A 16223-nucleotide genomic window follows, 5' to 3' on the forward strand; every position below is an offset into this window, starting at 1 on the left:
TTGGCTTCTTTTTTCTCTTCTGGGAGGATGCCGTCTTTTAAGAACAGGATGATGGGATCTATCCAAGAGGGGCCTAGTTCTGTGCAACATACTTCTTCTGCATCGGGGTCTTCTATGCTTGGTCTAGGTAGGTAGTCGATTAGTAGTGGATGAGGTATGGAGGAATCTGCCATTGAGGCGAAGCCTGCTAGTTCGTCTGCTCTGCTGTTTTCCTCCCTGCCGATTTGCTCTATCCTTACTACTTCAAATTTCTTGATTTCTGTTCTGACCAACTCTTGGTACTTGGCCATCCTATCATCTTTTGCTTCGTAGTCACCAGAAATTTGATTTACCACCAGCTGTGAGTCACTGTAGACCATAAGTTCGGTGGCCTTCATGTAGTATGCTGATTTGAGTCCTGCGAGAAGCGCTTCGTATTCTGCTTCATTGTTTGATGCTGGGAAGCCAAGGTTGATTGCTTGCTCTACAACCAGGTCGTCTGGTGAGATGAGGACTATGCCAAGTCCTGCACCATGCCGGTTGGATGCTCCATCCACAAAGAGTTTCCACATCTCACCAACGAACAACTTCCAGCAAGTGGAGGGGTCAGATGATGTCGTGGGGTCAAGAATGGTATTTTCTTCAAGGTCCATGCTTGCTGTCTGCCCCTCGCCATCTGATTGTACTGTTGGTGAGCCTTGGTTTGTTTCTTCCTTGTTGTCCTTAGTCTGGTCTGCCTTGGAGTTTGACTGAGTACCTTCTACTAAGGGTTGCGCTATTCCGGCGTCAACTTCCGTCCCTAGTTCGGTTGTGTCAGTTAGGTCGACTGGGCAGATATGATGACTTCCAGGAGTAAACTCTGCGACGAAGTCTGCCAAAGATTGGGCTTTTATTGCGGTCCTGGGTTGGAACTTGATGTCGAATTGTCCCAACTCCACTGCCCACTTCAAAATTCGCCCAGAAAAGTTCGCCCTCTCAAACAAAGCTTTTAGTGGGAAAGCTGTGAGGAGGACTATGGTGTGGGCGTGAAAGTAGTGTGCCAATTTCCTAGAGGCCATCATCAAGGCTAATGCCAGTTTTTCCAGTGGCAAATACTTTGTTTCGGCTCCCAGCAATGTCTTGCTGACATAATAGATGGGCAAGTGTTGAATTCCTTCTGCACGAACCAACACTGCGCTAACTGCGTGCTGAGAGACTGCCAGGTACAAGAAGAGTTCATCACCAGGTACTGGGGTAACAAGCAGTGGTGGGGAAGACATATACTCCTTCAAGCTTTCCAGAGCTTGGTCGCATTCTTCGTCCCACTCAAACTTGGCCTTTAAGGCATGGAAAAATGGTCGTAGTCTATCTGACGACCTGCTTATGAACCGGTTGAGTGCAGCCACCATGCCGGTGAGATGCTGCACTTCTTTTACTGAATTTGGTCTCTCCAAATCCTGGATTGCCTTGATCTGGGAGGGGTCTGCTTCTATACCTCGGTTGGTCACAAGGAAGCCCAGGAATTTGCCAGATCCTACTCCGAATGCACATTTGGACGCGTTGAGGCGCAATTTGTGCTTCTTTAGGATCTCAAACATCTCGCATAGGTCCTTAAGATGGTCATTCTCATCCTTGCTTTTGACGACCATGTCGTCGATGTAAGCCTCCATTGCTCTGCCCAACAATGGTTCAAACATCTTGGTGACCATCCGTTGAAATGTTGCCCCTGCGTTTTTCAGGCCAAAGGGCATGACCTTGTAACAGTATAGTCCTCTCGGAGTTGTAAAAGATGTGACCTCCTGGTCTAGCTCATGCATGGCGATTTGGTGGTAGCCTCTGTATGCATCCAGAAAGCTAAGTCGGTTGTGCCCCGCCGTTAGGTCTACCAATTGATCTATCCGTGGTAGAGGAAAGCTGTCTTTTGGGCGCGCCTTGTTGATTGTTTTGTAGTCGACGTAGACGCGCCACTTTCCATTCTTCTTTGGCACTACGACTGTGTTGGAGATCCATCTTGGGTAGTATACTTCTCTAATTGCTCCTGCCTCCAGCAGGTTGCCTACTTCTTCCGCCACTATTTCGGCGTGGTGGAGTGCCGATCTGCGTGTGCGCTGAATGACTGGTCTGGCGGATGGGTGGACATTGAGCTGGTGACAGATGAAGTTTGGATCAATGCCTGGCATGTCGTAGGGCGTCCAGGCGAACACTTCGATGTTAGAGGTCAAGAACTCCAAGACCTCTAATCTCTCAGTGCTGGACAACGACGAACCGAGCAGAAAGAACTTATCCAGGTTCTTTTCATCAATTTTTACCTCTACCAAGTCCTCCACCGCTTTCTGATCCGCCGCTTTGCCGACGTCTGCGAATAGTTCATTGCTTTCAGGTTCTTCCACCGAATGAACGTATCCTTTGGCAGCGCGACTGCCATTTACCGTGGCGAAACATTGTTTTGACATGATCTGATCTCTATAGACTTCTTCAATTATACCGGTGTCGTTGGGGAACCGCATTACCTGGTGGTAGGATGATGCCACCGATCGCATGGCATGCAGCCATGTTCTGCCCAGGATGATGTTGTAAGTGGAGGGGACCTTCAATACCCAGAACTCCACTTGTTTCGTCACGCTTCCTGCCCTAACTGGAAGAATTATTTTGCCGACGGGCCATTCTGGCATAGAGTTGAATCCAATTAAGGGTGATACAGCAGGCGCCAAGTCTTTGTCTTGCAACTTTAATTGTTTGAATGTGTCATAGTACATGATCTCACATGAACTACCCTGGTCAATCAGAATCCGCTTGACGTCAAAATCCTTGACTCGGAGAGTGACGACCAGGGCATCATTGTGAGGGCAATATATCCGTTCTAAGTCTTTGTCTGAAAAAGACATGATGTGTGTTGCCTCTGTCTTTCCCTTCTTGGTGGCAGGTTGGGCATTTAACACCTCTCTAAAGTGCTCAGCCTTTTTGATTGATCCCCTGAGCTCGCATACACGCTCGAGTTCAAAAACTCCATGTATCACATTGATAATGCCTTGTGGCAGGGCATCAATTGGCATTCCGTTAGGGTGGTTATTATGGTCCTGGGGGGCTAGCTGCGTTCCTCCTTCAATGTATTTGTCCAAGTGACCTGCCGCCACCAACTCCTCCAAGTGCTGTCTCAATGGCGTGCAATTCTCAGTTCGGTGCCCCTTTTCTTTGTGGAAGGTGCACCGTGATCTTTCGTCATAGTCCTTCTGGGCTTCTCCCAGTTTGGCTGGCCACTTTACGAAAGGCTCATCTCTTATTTCGCTCAGAATCCGATATATCGGCTTTTTGAACACCGTGGTTATAGCAGTGCGGATTCTTAACCATCTTTTATTCGGGTCTTCTCCGTTATCTCGTCTGCCTCGACTGTTTCGGTTCTGACGATCTACTGTATTGACCTTTGCTGAGGTCTTCTTTTCTGGTACTGTGGTTGCGCTAGATTTTGCTTTGGCACGTGCGCCATCCTCTTCTACCCTGATGTGCTGATGCACTCTTTCCATCAGGGCCTCCATAGTGAGGGGTGGCGTCATGGTGATCGAGTCCCTCAGTCTGTTCCCAACTGGAAGGCCTCTTTTATATTGTGCAATGGCGAGATTGGTGGGGCAGTCCCCAATCTAATTGAATGTCTCCCAGTAGCGACTGTTGTAGGATCTTAGGGTCTCTTTATCGCCCATATCGATGGAGAGTAGCTGGTCGATCTCCACCGGGGTTTTAGTGTTTGTTCGGAACCTTGTTACGAACGCTTCTGCCAATTGTGCCCAAGAGGCTATGCTGCCCTCAGGAAGTTTCTCGAACCAAGTCAAGCCTAGGTCGCCAAGGCGAGACGGGAAGAGTATGCACATTAAGGCCTCGTTTCGCCTATAAACGGCCATGACTTGGCGAAAGTGGCTCAAGTGTGAGTACGGGTCCGTCTTCCCTTCATATGTAGTGAATTTCGGCTGAAGGAAGCCTGATGGTAGGGGCGCGTTTTCAATCGCTGGAACAAACGGTGAAGTCTGTAGTCTTGCCAATGCTTTGTCCGTTGGTTCGTAGGCTGGGCGCGGTATTGGCATTCCAACCTCGACGCTTCCATGCGTCCGAGGAGCCAACCGCTGTAAGGCAGAAACTCTGTGGGGATCCCGCGCCCTGGCATCCTCTTTGCATCGTGCTTTCTCTTCGAGCACGGTTCGTAAGTCGGATGATCTGGGTAATTCCGTCTGTCTAGATCTAGTTTGATGCGAATGAGAGGGCCAGTATGTGCTTCCTTCAGTGTATGATCTTTCAGACTTCGTCCTCTCAGACCTGGAGTGACGAGTTCTGGAAGACCATGATTGAGTATCGCCTGTCCTGAGACTTCTACTCTCTCCTTGTGAGGGTGTAGTATTCCTACTACGATTTTCTGAGTGGCGAGGAGGCGTCTTGTTTTTACGCCTCTCTCCTGTCGCCACTTCTTTTTTCTTCATCTGGCGTTTCAAGGCCTCCATGTCCACCGCCATCTTTTTTATCAATTCATCTTGCTCTTTCACGCGGTCTTCCAAAGCTTGAGGGTTAATCCTCCGTCTTTGTCTGTCAGGACTTTGTGAACGAGAGTGATGGGGGCTGTTATTTCGCCTTCCCCTAGCATCCCTTCTGGAGTTATGTCGTTGGGGCTCCAAGTCCGCCATGGGAGGGACAGAAGGTAATCCTTCACGCCTTGCGCCCCCATTTGGAGTTAGTCCGTCGACGGCGGACTGCGGCAATTCTTCAATGTGTGCCATTGAATGTAAAGGGGAGGAGCTTTAATCAAGAGGTTTTGTTCTGTCTGTTATTCCCACAGACGGCGCCAATTGTACGGGGAAGAAATAATTCTCCTCGTATAATCCTATTGACTAAGTCCGCGCTCCTCCGTACGACGTTGCTTTGTCACCTGAAAACACAAACGTGAGCTAGCCGGCGGGTGTGTGCCGGAAACCTCTCCGATGCCTAAATCAGCAAACTTGACAAATAGACAAAGCTCAATGTATTCAGAAAGCAAAATTGTGTGTTGTGTTTTTTGTGTTACCTCCTCCAAGGTGATGTTTGTGAGCTTTTATAGGTTTCGAGTGGCACAATCCTAGTAGGACTTCTACTCCTCCGTGTAGAGTCCTTCTAGGATTCATACTCCTGTAGGATAATGCTTATCCTTTTACACCCCCCCCCCAACTGCTTAAACCAAGTGGGATGGTTTTTACCATGGCCGAACTACCATTTTTGACCGAAGTAAAACTGGCTATGCTGAGCCACAGAGTAGGCCGAACTATCCTTAGTTCGGTTCTCCCTTTACTCCTCCTTACCTCGGTTCTCTCCTGTTCAACCCATGGTATGTTTGGACCGAACCAACGATTCGCGACCGGTATAACTTCAAGACCGGTATAACTCCAAGACCGGTCTAACTTTAAGTTGCTTCCGGACCGAAGTAGCTTTACAATTCCTGAGCCGAAGTAACTTCATCTCTTTTGGCCGGAGTAACCTCATCTCTCTTGGGCCGGAGAAACTTCTCGGCCCTTTTTTACCTAGTCCTTCGTACTTTGGGCCATAAAGTCCATCTCATAGCTCGGCCCAATTTTCACCAAAAATTACCCTCTCACATGATATATGCATGAAAATTAATATTTTTTTTCCGAACTTTCTCCGATTAACCTAAAATTTATATATGTTGTAGTATATTTCATGTAGAACATATCTGCAAAGTTTCATGAAAATCAAACGGTTAGATTTCAAGAAAAATGAAAACCCATTTTATATTCGCGAAACTTTACATGCATGATTGTTTTACATGTTTTAATTTCAGCCTATAAATCTTACATATTTAGAATCCTTATTTCGAGACCTTTGAAACCATGTATTATTTGTTATATTTTGACTTACGATTGATGAGAAAACTTAAACCCTAAATTGGGCTCTTTGTGATTTCTTGGTGGCTTAAGGAAAAAGATGAAGTGTAAAATTTTTGCACTTCCACTCTTACTAGAGAGAGTGTGTAATACACCCTATCATTTGTGTTTATTAAATGTCAATTTTGAAACCACCATTGTTTTTATTTTGAAAAATCGAGTCCAGAAGTACCAAAATTGGACCAGAAATCACTCCGAAAGGCGGTGCGTGCGCCTCAGGCGCCAAATGGCACTGCCAGTGCGCCTCACGCGCTTGCCACGTGTCGTCACTCACCCGTACGCACTGTCCACGCGGGCCATGCGCTACGCCAAGCCGAGCCGCATCATTTTCCGTGCCAACTTAGTTGGCTTGGCTGCTGGATGGTAAGGCTCTATTTGTTGTTTTAATATTCTGAATTGCTTTAAATAGTTTTAAGTAATTCTTTATAGCCTTATTTTGAGCGTGGTTGATATTGTTAGACTTAGAATTAAATTTTTTACCCACTGTAAAATTTTCAAAATTTTATGAAAATAAAAATATTTTTTTCTGAGATATTAATTCATTATTTCTACTTTAAAATGCTTTTGGTGTTGCATGACAAAGTTTCTGAAGCTGAAATTTTTACTATAGACTACTGTAATGGTTTACTATTCACTGATATGATTGTTGCACTTTCCTACATTCTAGAATATTTATTTCTGATTTTATGTGTGTTTATTAATTATTTAAAAGTCCTGAAAATTCCAGAAGTTATGTACTTTTTGTTATGGCATAATCTGAACATTAAACACAGTATATTGTTGTTTTTTGCCTAAAGTTTCTCATATGTTGTGATTAGAATAGCATAATTTTTTTATATATTTAAATTCTATTATTAAATGTAACATAGCATGAGTTGATTGTGAATTTACATTAAGATGCTATTGTATGGAATTAGACTAATTATCATGCCTTAGACATGCCATAAGTAGTGGGAGGTTGTTCGAATGAGAAGATTCTAGGAATTATCTCCCGAAAACCAAAATTTTGGGCATGAAATTAAATTAAATTTTGATAATTGCCACTAGAGGCGCAAGAGATGATCACGAGCATAGCAAATTTCGATCTTGAGATGTGTGTAATATTATCATTATTTAATTTAGATTTTTTTGTTGCAAAAGTTGCTAGAATTAATATCCCCTACGCATTTGTTCCTCTTTTCTTTTCTTTTTCTGTATGTAGAAATGGCAGCTAAGACAGTTGTAGCAGACTTGACTAAGGGAGAGAAATTGAATAATGCTAACTATGGCATATGGTGCCGTAAGATCCAATATCTCCTCAATGAGCAAGAAGTTTTGAACACACTTGACCAAGTGATGGTTAAGCCTGAGTAGGGCAACACAGCTCAACATCGTCCTGATCTCAAAGTCTATTAGACTTAGCGTAACAAAGATCGGTGTGCGCGCTTTACCATGCTGAGCAACATGCACGACTTGATTAGTGAATTTGAGTATTGCCCGACTGCATTTGAGATGTGGGAAACCCTCAAGCAAAAGTTTGGTGTCACCTCTTTGGCAAAGCTACGTGCGCTGACTATGAAGTTTAACTCTTATCAGAAAAAGGCACATCACTCTATGAAACAGCATTTGAGGGTCATGTCAGCCATGATACGTAAGTTGGCAGCCATTAGGCACAATTTGACTCAAGAGTATCGCTGAGTACCTGCTGGGAGTACAAAAGTTTACATGGGGAACAAGTCTAATGTGGAGGTGCTTGGCATTAGCACATATAAGCTAAAAATGCGACGAGGGTGCACCTTGTACCTTCATGATGTTCTTTATGCTCCGGATATTCGACGAAACTTAGTTTCAATTATTAGCATGATGAGTCTTGGTTTTAACTTTTGTTTTGAGAATAATGGTGTTAACATTTATGTGGGTACTATTTTTTATGGTTTTGGTTATCTTTTGGATGGTTTCTTAGCTTTGGATGTGGATGATTCTAGTTTTAATAATAATGCCAACGACTCTATTTCTTATATTGCATCTATTTGTGATAATGATTCTATGAGATGTCATGCTAGATTAGACCACATAAGGAAAGATAGGATGACTAGATTGGCTAGAGAAGGCCTTTTAGGCCCGCTCGCTAGAGTCACTTTGCCTATTTGTGAGCACTGTCTTGCTGGAAAGACAACAAGGAAACCATTTGGGAAGCAAAAAGGACATATGTCCCATTACAGCTTATTCATTCTGATATATGTGGACCAATGAATGTGAGGGAAAGGAATAGAGCCCCTTATTTTATCACATTTATAGATGACCTCATGCATTTTGGCCATGTCTATTTGATTTCTCACAAGTCAGAAGCATTAGATTGCTTTAGACGGTATGTTAATAAGGTTGAGAGTCAATTAGACAAGAGCATTAAGGCTCTAAGGCCTGACCAAGGACGTGAGTATCTATCTGAGCAATTTAAAGTGCTCTATGAGGAAAGAGGAATTATCAAGCAATTAACAATTCTTGGGACTCCACAGCAAAATAGTGTAGCGCAGAGAAGGAACCACATATTGCTTGACGTGGTTAGATCTATGATGGCACAAGCTAATCTTCCCATTTCTTATTGGAGAGATGCTTTGTTGATTGCTACCTACATCCTTAACCATGTGCCCTCCAAATTAGTACTTTCCACCCCATATGAGATGTGGACTTGCGAAAATCCTGATATAGGCAATATGCGGCCTTAGGGTTTGGCATCTTACATACACAACGCTTCTCATAAGTTTGGGAAGTTGGGCCCTAGAGGAAATAAATGTATCTTCATTTGCTATAGTGAGCATTCTAAGGGCTATGTGTTTATTGAGGAGCATTCGGATGGAAGTGCAACTGAAATTGAGTCACAAGACGTGGATTTCCTAGAGGAGGATTTCCCTAGCAGAGGTAAGGTAACTAGAGATGTAGAGCTCTATGAGATGAATGATCTACATGAAAGCACACATAGTAACCTAGTAGAGAATGAGAAAATAATCCCTCAAGCTCTTAGGGACAGTGGAAGCGATTTACCTGCCCATAGATTACATCCAATGGATGACGATTCTCAGGACTCTCAACTACGTAGAAACAAACGTGGAGCTATACCCCATTGTCGTTTTGAGATTGAAGGGGAAGCATTCATGATTACTTCGAGTGATGAGATGGAGCCTAAAAATCTCAAAGAGGCTCTCTCATCCCCTATTAATAAAGAATGGAGTGATGCAATGGATGAAGAAATGGAGTCTACGAAGAAAAATCATATCTGGGACTTGGTTGATTTGCTGCCAGGGCGTAAGACTATTGGGAACAAATGGGTTCTCAAAATCAAGCGCAAAGAGGATGGTTCCATAAAAAGGTATAAGGCTACACCCAATTAGAGGGTGTGGACTATGAGGAAACCTTTTCACCAGTTGTGAGGTTTGTCTCTATTCGCCTAATTCTGGCTATAGTAGCTTAGTTGGACTTAGAGATATATCAGATGGACGTTAAGACTACATTTCTCAATGGAGAATTGGATAAGGAGATCTATATGGATCAACCAGAAGGCATTGTGGCAGTAGGTCAGAAGCACAAAGTTTGCAAGCTTCAACGATCTGTTTATGGCTTAAAGTAATCATCCAGACAGTGGAATCTAGGATTTCATTGAGCTAGTATTTCTAATGGGTTTACAATGATCGATAAACATCACTATATGTACGTCAAGCGGTCCAATGGCATTTTTCTGATAGTGTCATTATATGTGGATGACATATTATTGGCTGCAAATGACAAGGAGATGATTATCGCCACTAAAAAGTGGTTGTTCTCTATATTTGAGATAAAAGACATGGGTGAAGCGAGCTATGTGCTCGGTGTTAACATCCTTAGGGATCGCTCTAGGAGACTTCTCAGTTTGTCTCAAGAGACTTACATTAAGCCTATCTTGGAATCACGATTCCAGATGCAGAGCTGCAAACCCATTGACACTACTATTGCAAAAGGCAAGAGTCTAAGCCTTGATATGGGTCCTAAGACTCCAGAATAAAAAGAAAAGATGGCCCGTGTACCGTACTCGAATACTGTTGGAAGCTTGATGTATGCTATGATGTATACACGCCCTAACATTTGTTATGCAGTCAAATTGTTGAGTCGTTACCTATCCAACCCAGGACCAGCTCATTGGAAAGCAGTCAAGAGGATATTACGATATCTTAGAGGGACTGTAGATTACAAACTTTGCTACCAAAGTTTAGATCTACGTCTAGTTGGTTATTGTGATGCTGACTGGGGACGAGACTTAGATGAGCGTAAATCTACTTCAGGATATGCTTTCGTGCTTAGTGATGGTGCTATTTCTTGTTGCAGTAAGAAGCAATTCTGTATCACCTTATTGACTATGGAGGCTGAGTTTGTGGCTTGTTCATCTGCCCTTCAAGAAGCCGTTTGGTTGAAGAGATTCCTTCAGCATTTAGATATTGTCATACACACTTCAGACCTTGTGACTATCCATTGTGACAGGATGGCTGCACTCACTTACGCTAAGGATCCTAAGTACCATAAGAGAACTAAACACATTGATGTGAGGTTCAACTTTATCAGAGACATTGTGGCACAAAAAAAGAAGTGATCCTAGAGCACATCCCTATGAGTCGGAAGGTTGCGGACCCCTTAACTAAGCCCATTGCCAAAGATGTCTATCTTACTCATGTTAGGGCTTTAGGACTACGTAGATGGCGATATATGTGTAATTAGTTGAACTCTTATTATTTTTTTTGTTTTTTTTAGGATATTTACGCCATAAGTATTCATATATGTTTCGATTACACATTTATGTTTACTACTTTTTGGCATGGTTTGTGAATTAGCACACACAAAATAAATAAATTTGATGTTAGCAGGCAAGATTGGCTTACTCACGCAAACAATCGGCCTTAGCGCTAGCTAGCGAGCAAGGATGAGACTAATGAATTATTATATTTGGAGCCAAAAGAGAGGCTAAAATTATCCACTAACTATGTTGCCTTAGTTGGAGCCAAGATGAGGTCTTGTTAGAGATCGACCATGGATATGAGTATCCACTTTTCCATGATGTGCCTGTTATGGATAACCAGATGCGAGATCTTATTTGATGCCTAATAGGCGAGCAAATAGAGAATTTGATTTAGACGCTAGGAAACGACTTGTGCGTTTAAGAGCAACTAGACTAAGATCTGTATGGTGTATAAGTTTAACAGTACTCTTTGGAAGAGTTACTCCACTATAGCATGATTCATACTGCATGTGCTTATCGACCCGTTAGCGAGGTGAGATAATGGATCCCTGCTTCCTCAACTTGTGAGTCCTAAAAGTCATTTTTCCAATGACTTCACTTTGTGCCTTTTGTGACCTCTGACTATGTCATAAGATGAGGAGTTGAGGTTCAGCTACTTTGGTATGTTGCCTATGGTCATGTATGATTCGGCTTTAAAGGACGTTACTGGGAAAGCGGTCAATTCCAAGTTAAATGATATGAGGGTGAAGAGAAGATCATCTAGTTCTACATCTCTACTCTATTTTCATTGTCAACAACTCATGTCGCTCTGTATGGGATGCTGATTGAGTATGAATATAATACGGGACCTACGAGGGTCAAACATGCGCTTTCAGTGATTAAAGATGTTTTAGATCGATGTAACTAGATAGGTCTGGGTACATGAGACACTATTTCTATTCTTTTTGGGTTGATGTCTCTATGCTGGCTCATTTTGAGTTTCTAGTATAGAGCTCCCACATGCAGGTGTTCTCAGCGGTCGCACGGTTCATTGGCTAGTATGAGATTGTTCAATATTTGGGAAGATTGAGATAGAGATGTAGCAGTGTCATGCCAACTCATGTACGAGTGGGAAATGTTGGAAATTTGGTCGGGTATTGGACTCGGATTTGGGAGCCCATGTGGCATGACCCATGGCCCATTCAAATTACCTATGTAATTTGAATTTGAATTTGAATTTCTGATTATCCTATTTGTTAGGATAACCCACTATATATCTGCATCTATCCTATCTGATTAGGAGATATGGATAGATAATATCTGATATATATATTATATCAAATACGTTATGTAGTGTGGTACCCATAACAATTTTCCCAGATTATCTATTTAACTCTCTCCCATCAGAGAACGATAAAGCCTTTACACTGTGACTATGGTATCACTCCAATACTGGGTGTTTTGTTCGTAGTTGTAAAGCACATGATTTATCCACAAAATTCTTCATTTCGGATTCATTCACATAAGGCATGTCGAATGTTGAATATTTGTTTATCCACTGCGTTATATATATATCCGACATCCACAATAAAAACACAGGACTTGTTGGAATATAAGAATTTATATAGGACCATATGGAGTACAAATGTTCTAAATAAGATTTATAATTAAATTCCCCAATGCATAAAGATCCTCTTATATGTACCGATTTTAAAACTATGAAATTTTACAACTTTTCATAACATTTTAGCAAATCTACATTTCTTAAGACTAATATTTGAAATTAGATACTCTTACCATGTTTATAAAGCATGTTAAATTTTTTGTCAATTGAAAATAAAGATTTATATTATCAGTAACCTTGTGTTTTTCATACAATATGGTCATGATTTGATTAGGAGAATTGTCTAATAAATTATATGGCAGTGATCAAGATTTGGAAAATCATCTAAACAGAGATCTATCCATCTATGATCAATTCAAAATTTTGTATGCATGATATGTATGGAAGGATTATAGAAGGATTAGAGTGGATAAAACTGAAAGACAAATTACAAAGCCTCCACAAGAACTAAAGACAGTAAATCAGGTGGGACATCCTGCATTCATACTGAGAACACATATCCACGCATATCAATTGCTGCTTGAAGGGGCTAAATATGAAATGGGTCGGGTTCAAGCCTTGGGCCGGCCCAATCCGCTGAAGTTCAAATCCGAGTGGGCTGGATGAGTATATAGGCAAAACAGTTGAGCCCAACTTCATGATCTACAATCCACCCAAGTCCTCAAGCACTTGGGCCCAACACCGCAGTGGAAAGGCTAGTCCAGCCGTGGTGCTGGGCTGGGTCGAGCTGCGATACTAAATATGTGGACCGAACAGAAAACAGGCCGAGCCCATACAAAGATATCTGAAAGGACCAGCCCATCTCTATGAATGATCCTGTACAAGGCTGAGACGAGGCATAATGATGCCGAGCTAAGGAAACCTCACAGGGAAACATGAAAGTTGTGAACGTGTGCATGTGCAAGTTGCCATCTCAGCTGGTCCCCTACACCTAGAATCACGGAAGTTATTGAACCAAAAGAATGTGGTTTGTTATCAGCATGACTACAATAAGTATATACATTAAATGGCAACTACCAGGTGGTCCCCTACCATAAGCAATGCTGAAAGGACACCTGGCAGCATCTAAGCCCCAGGAACCCACTTTGAGAAGCAAGCAAGGAACTAACATATATATATAATATGAACTACACATGGAAGGTAACTGAACAATTCCAAGAAAACCTACAAACTCTATTCGATATTCATTCCTTCTCCGATCATTAATTCCCACACCAGAGGGGTTATCCGGCCAACCCCGGCCGGGCAGCTCTAACGATGCTTCATATGGCAGGAGCCTTAGTCCCTGGATAGTCCAATCGAGTGCAGGACCCCGATCCATTTTCATCTAGTATGGAATTCGGTACACACAATTGGTGCGGTAAGCGTGGACCACTTCATCTCTGAGCTCTGCATTCAGTTCCGGCGATGGGGATTGAGAACGTTTCGCCTTCAGAACATACTCCGCAAACGGAGAAGACGAAGGACAAAGGTTTGGCACTCTCAACAGTCCCGAAGAAACAAACTGGAAATAATAATCAAACCCCTGAATTCGTTAAGCATCGATTACCCTTCGCTGGAGGCCCTTCTCATTACTTTGTTCTGGAAAATGATTATAAAGATCGAATCATAGACTCCATGGGGATAGAGATACAGGAGCTGAAAGCCCAACTTAAGAGGGTGCTGGGTGATCCGACGGAAAAGAAGACGGAAGCGGAGTCCTCTCGTTTGCGGCGGAGGAGCTCATCCAGAGAGCCACCAGTGAAAAAATTCCCCAAGAATGAGTCTGGGCAACAAAGCCAGCCTATCCCGGTACAAAGTGAGGTAGCAAGTAGTCACACCCATAGGTCACGCCGGAAAAGGGCCAAAAGGCAGAAGACAGTTAGCCAACAGACTGACTACCCTTCTCAGGACCTTCGTACTTAGTTGATCGGCAATAGGCAGAACGAGCAACATCGAGATCATCTGGACTGTACTGTTCACCAGAGAGAACATCGAGCGTTGGACAGGCTCGTCTCTTCGTCGTTCTCCCCGAAGATTGAGACCATGAGACCTCCAAAGAAATTCACCCCACCGAAGTTCACTCCATACGACGGAAAGTCGAACCCGCTGACATATATTAGTCATTATAGGCAGATGATGTCCCTATGGAACTGAGATGAGGCACTGATGTGTAAAGTTTTCCCATCCAGCCTAGGAGAAACCGGACTTCGATGGTTCGATCGTCTCCCTGCTGGATCGATCCATGGCTGGAAGCAACTCTTCGAAGAGTTCCTAACCAGGTTCGTCTCCAACACTAAGATCCCAAAAGAGCCGGATACACTGTTCGACCTCCGAAAGGAGTAGGAGGAAACGCTGCGCAATTATGCTAGGAGGTACTGGGAAGAGTACAATGACCTGGAAGAAAATATGTGCAGCGAGCAGATGGTCGTTATGTCCTTCAAGCATGGTCTGCACTCGGAAAGTAAGCTGAGATAATCACTTACCAAGCGTCCGGCCACAGCTTTGAAAGACTTGTGCGCCAAGATTGAGCAGTACGCTCGTCTCGAAGACGATCAGATTCTCATCGAGGTAGCGTCAGCAGAACAAACAGCTCGGCATAAGAAGAGAACAAATCGAGAAGAACACTGAGGGATTGTAGTGAATGAGGTGGATAAGTCCAAATCCCACGAAGCCGTTGTGATTGTATTCAAAGAGCCAATCTATCGAATCCTGGAAAAGATCAAGAGAGAGCCCTTCTTTATTTGGCCGCCGAAAATGTTGGGAGACCTAGCTCGGCGCAATCAGAAGCTCAGATGCACCTACCATCAAGATAGGGGACACATGACTCAGAACTGTAGGGCACCGAAGCAACACTTGGAAGACCTAGTGGCAGCTGGACACCTAAGGGACTACATTGATCAGGATAAGGAAATGACAGAACCGGGGAACCCACCACCAGAAGCAAATATCGAGCATCCACCTCGGCTGATAATAAATGTGATCCACGGGACAGCGATTCAAGAATCTGAAGAGGCACTAAAGGAAGAGATTGCTAAGGCAGCGCAAATTCAGCGGGTCATGTCAGTGGAGCCTCCATCAAAAAAGGTACGTACAGTGCCTAAATCCCCCTTGTGCACAGTTTCATTTACTAGCAAAGATTTAGAAGGCATACAGCACCCACATACTGATGCATTAATTATAACTGTGGGAATTGGGAAACGATTTGACGTAAAATGAGTCCTAGTAGGTCAGGGCAGTGCAGCAGACATACTGTATTATGATTTGTTCAGAAAGCTTGGTCTCTCCGAGCAGCACCTCACCCCAACGGCTGCCCCGTCAGTCGGTTTTAATTTACAGCCAGAATAACCGCTTGACAGAATAGTGTTACCAGTCGTGGCGGGGACAAAAACCCTCCAGATAGAGTTCTTGGTTATTAATACACCATCCCCTTACAACGCCATACTTGGCCGTCCGTGGATTCATCGAATGGAAGCAGTCCCTTCAACCTACTACCAGCTCATCCGTTTCCCAACGGAACACAGAGTAGAGCAAATCTCAGGGGATCAAGTTACATCCAAACATTGTTTCATAGCAGCATTAAAGGCAAAGCAGCTCTGCAATCGGGTACAGACAGTAGAAGTGGCCGAACAGCCAGTCTTGGAAGATGTAGGGGGAACCTAAGAGGAAAAGATGGTAGAGGATTTGGAGAAAGTCTTGGTAAAAGAGGATGACCCAGAAAAGTACTTCCTTATCGGTACCTCACTAGGCATTGATGAGAAACTTCAGCTGCTGGAACTGCTGAGGGAAAATATGGAGGTATTCGCGTGGTCAGCATATGATACTCCAGGGTTGGACCCAGAATTTGCTTGCCAGAAGCTTAACATCAACCCATCAGCTCAGCCTATCATGCAGAAAAGTCGAAGATCCTCAGTTGAGCACACCGAAGCAATAATTACCGAAGTCGAAAAACTCCTGGCCTCGGGAGCAATCAGAGAAGTTCAGTACCAGCAATGGCTGTCTAACACAGTTGTAGTCAAGAAGAAGAACG

At 43.5% G+C, this 16223-nt stretch overlaps 1 protein-coding gene across 1 annotated transcript; it reads left to right on the forward strand.

Moving 5' to 3' along the window:
* The first annotated feature begins 14950 nt into the window (after positions 1-14950).
* Positions 14951-15856, forward strand: LOC145800470 (uncharacterized). Its single transcript, XM_082890151.1, has 2 exons — positions 14951-15280; positions 15593-15856. Exons 1-2 carry the CDS (start codon positions 14951-14953, stop codon positions 15854-15856), a joined length of 594 nt encoding a protein of 197 aa, XP_082746277.1.
* The last annotated feature ends 367 nt before the right edge of the window (positions 15857-16223 follow it).

This window comes from Camellia sinensis, chromosome 10 (genome assembly GCF_055761805.1).
Source record: "Camellia sinensis isolate YWXY chromosome 10, ASM5576180v1, whole genome shotgun sequence".
Taxonomy (NCBI): Eukaryota; Viridiplantae; Streptophyta; class Magnoliopsida; order Ericales; family Theaceae; genus Camellia; species Camellia sinensis.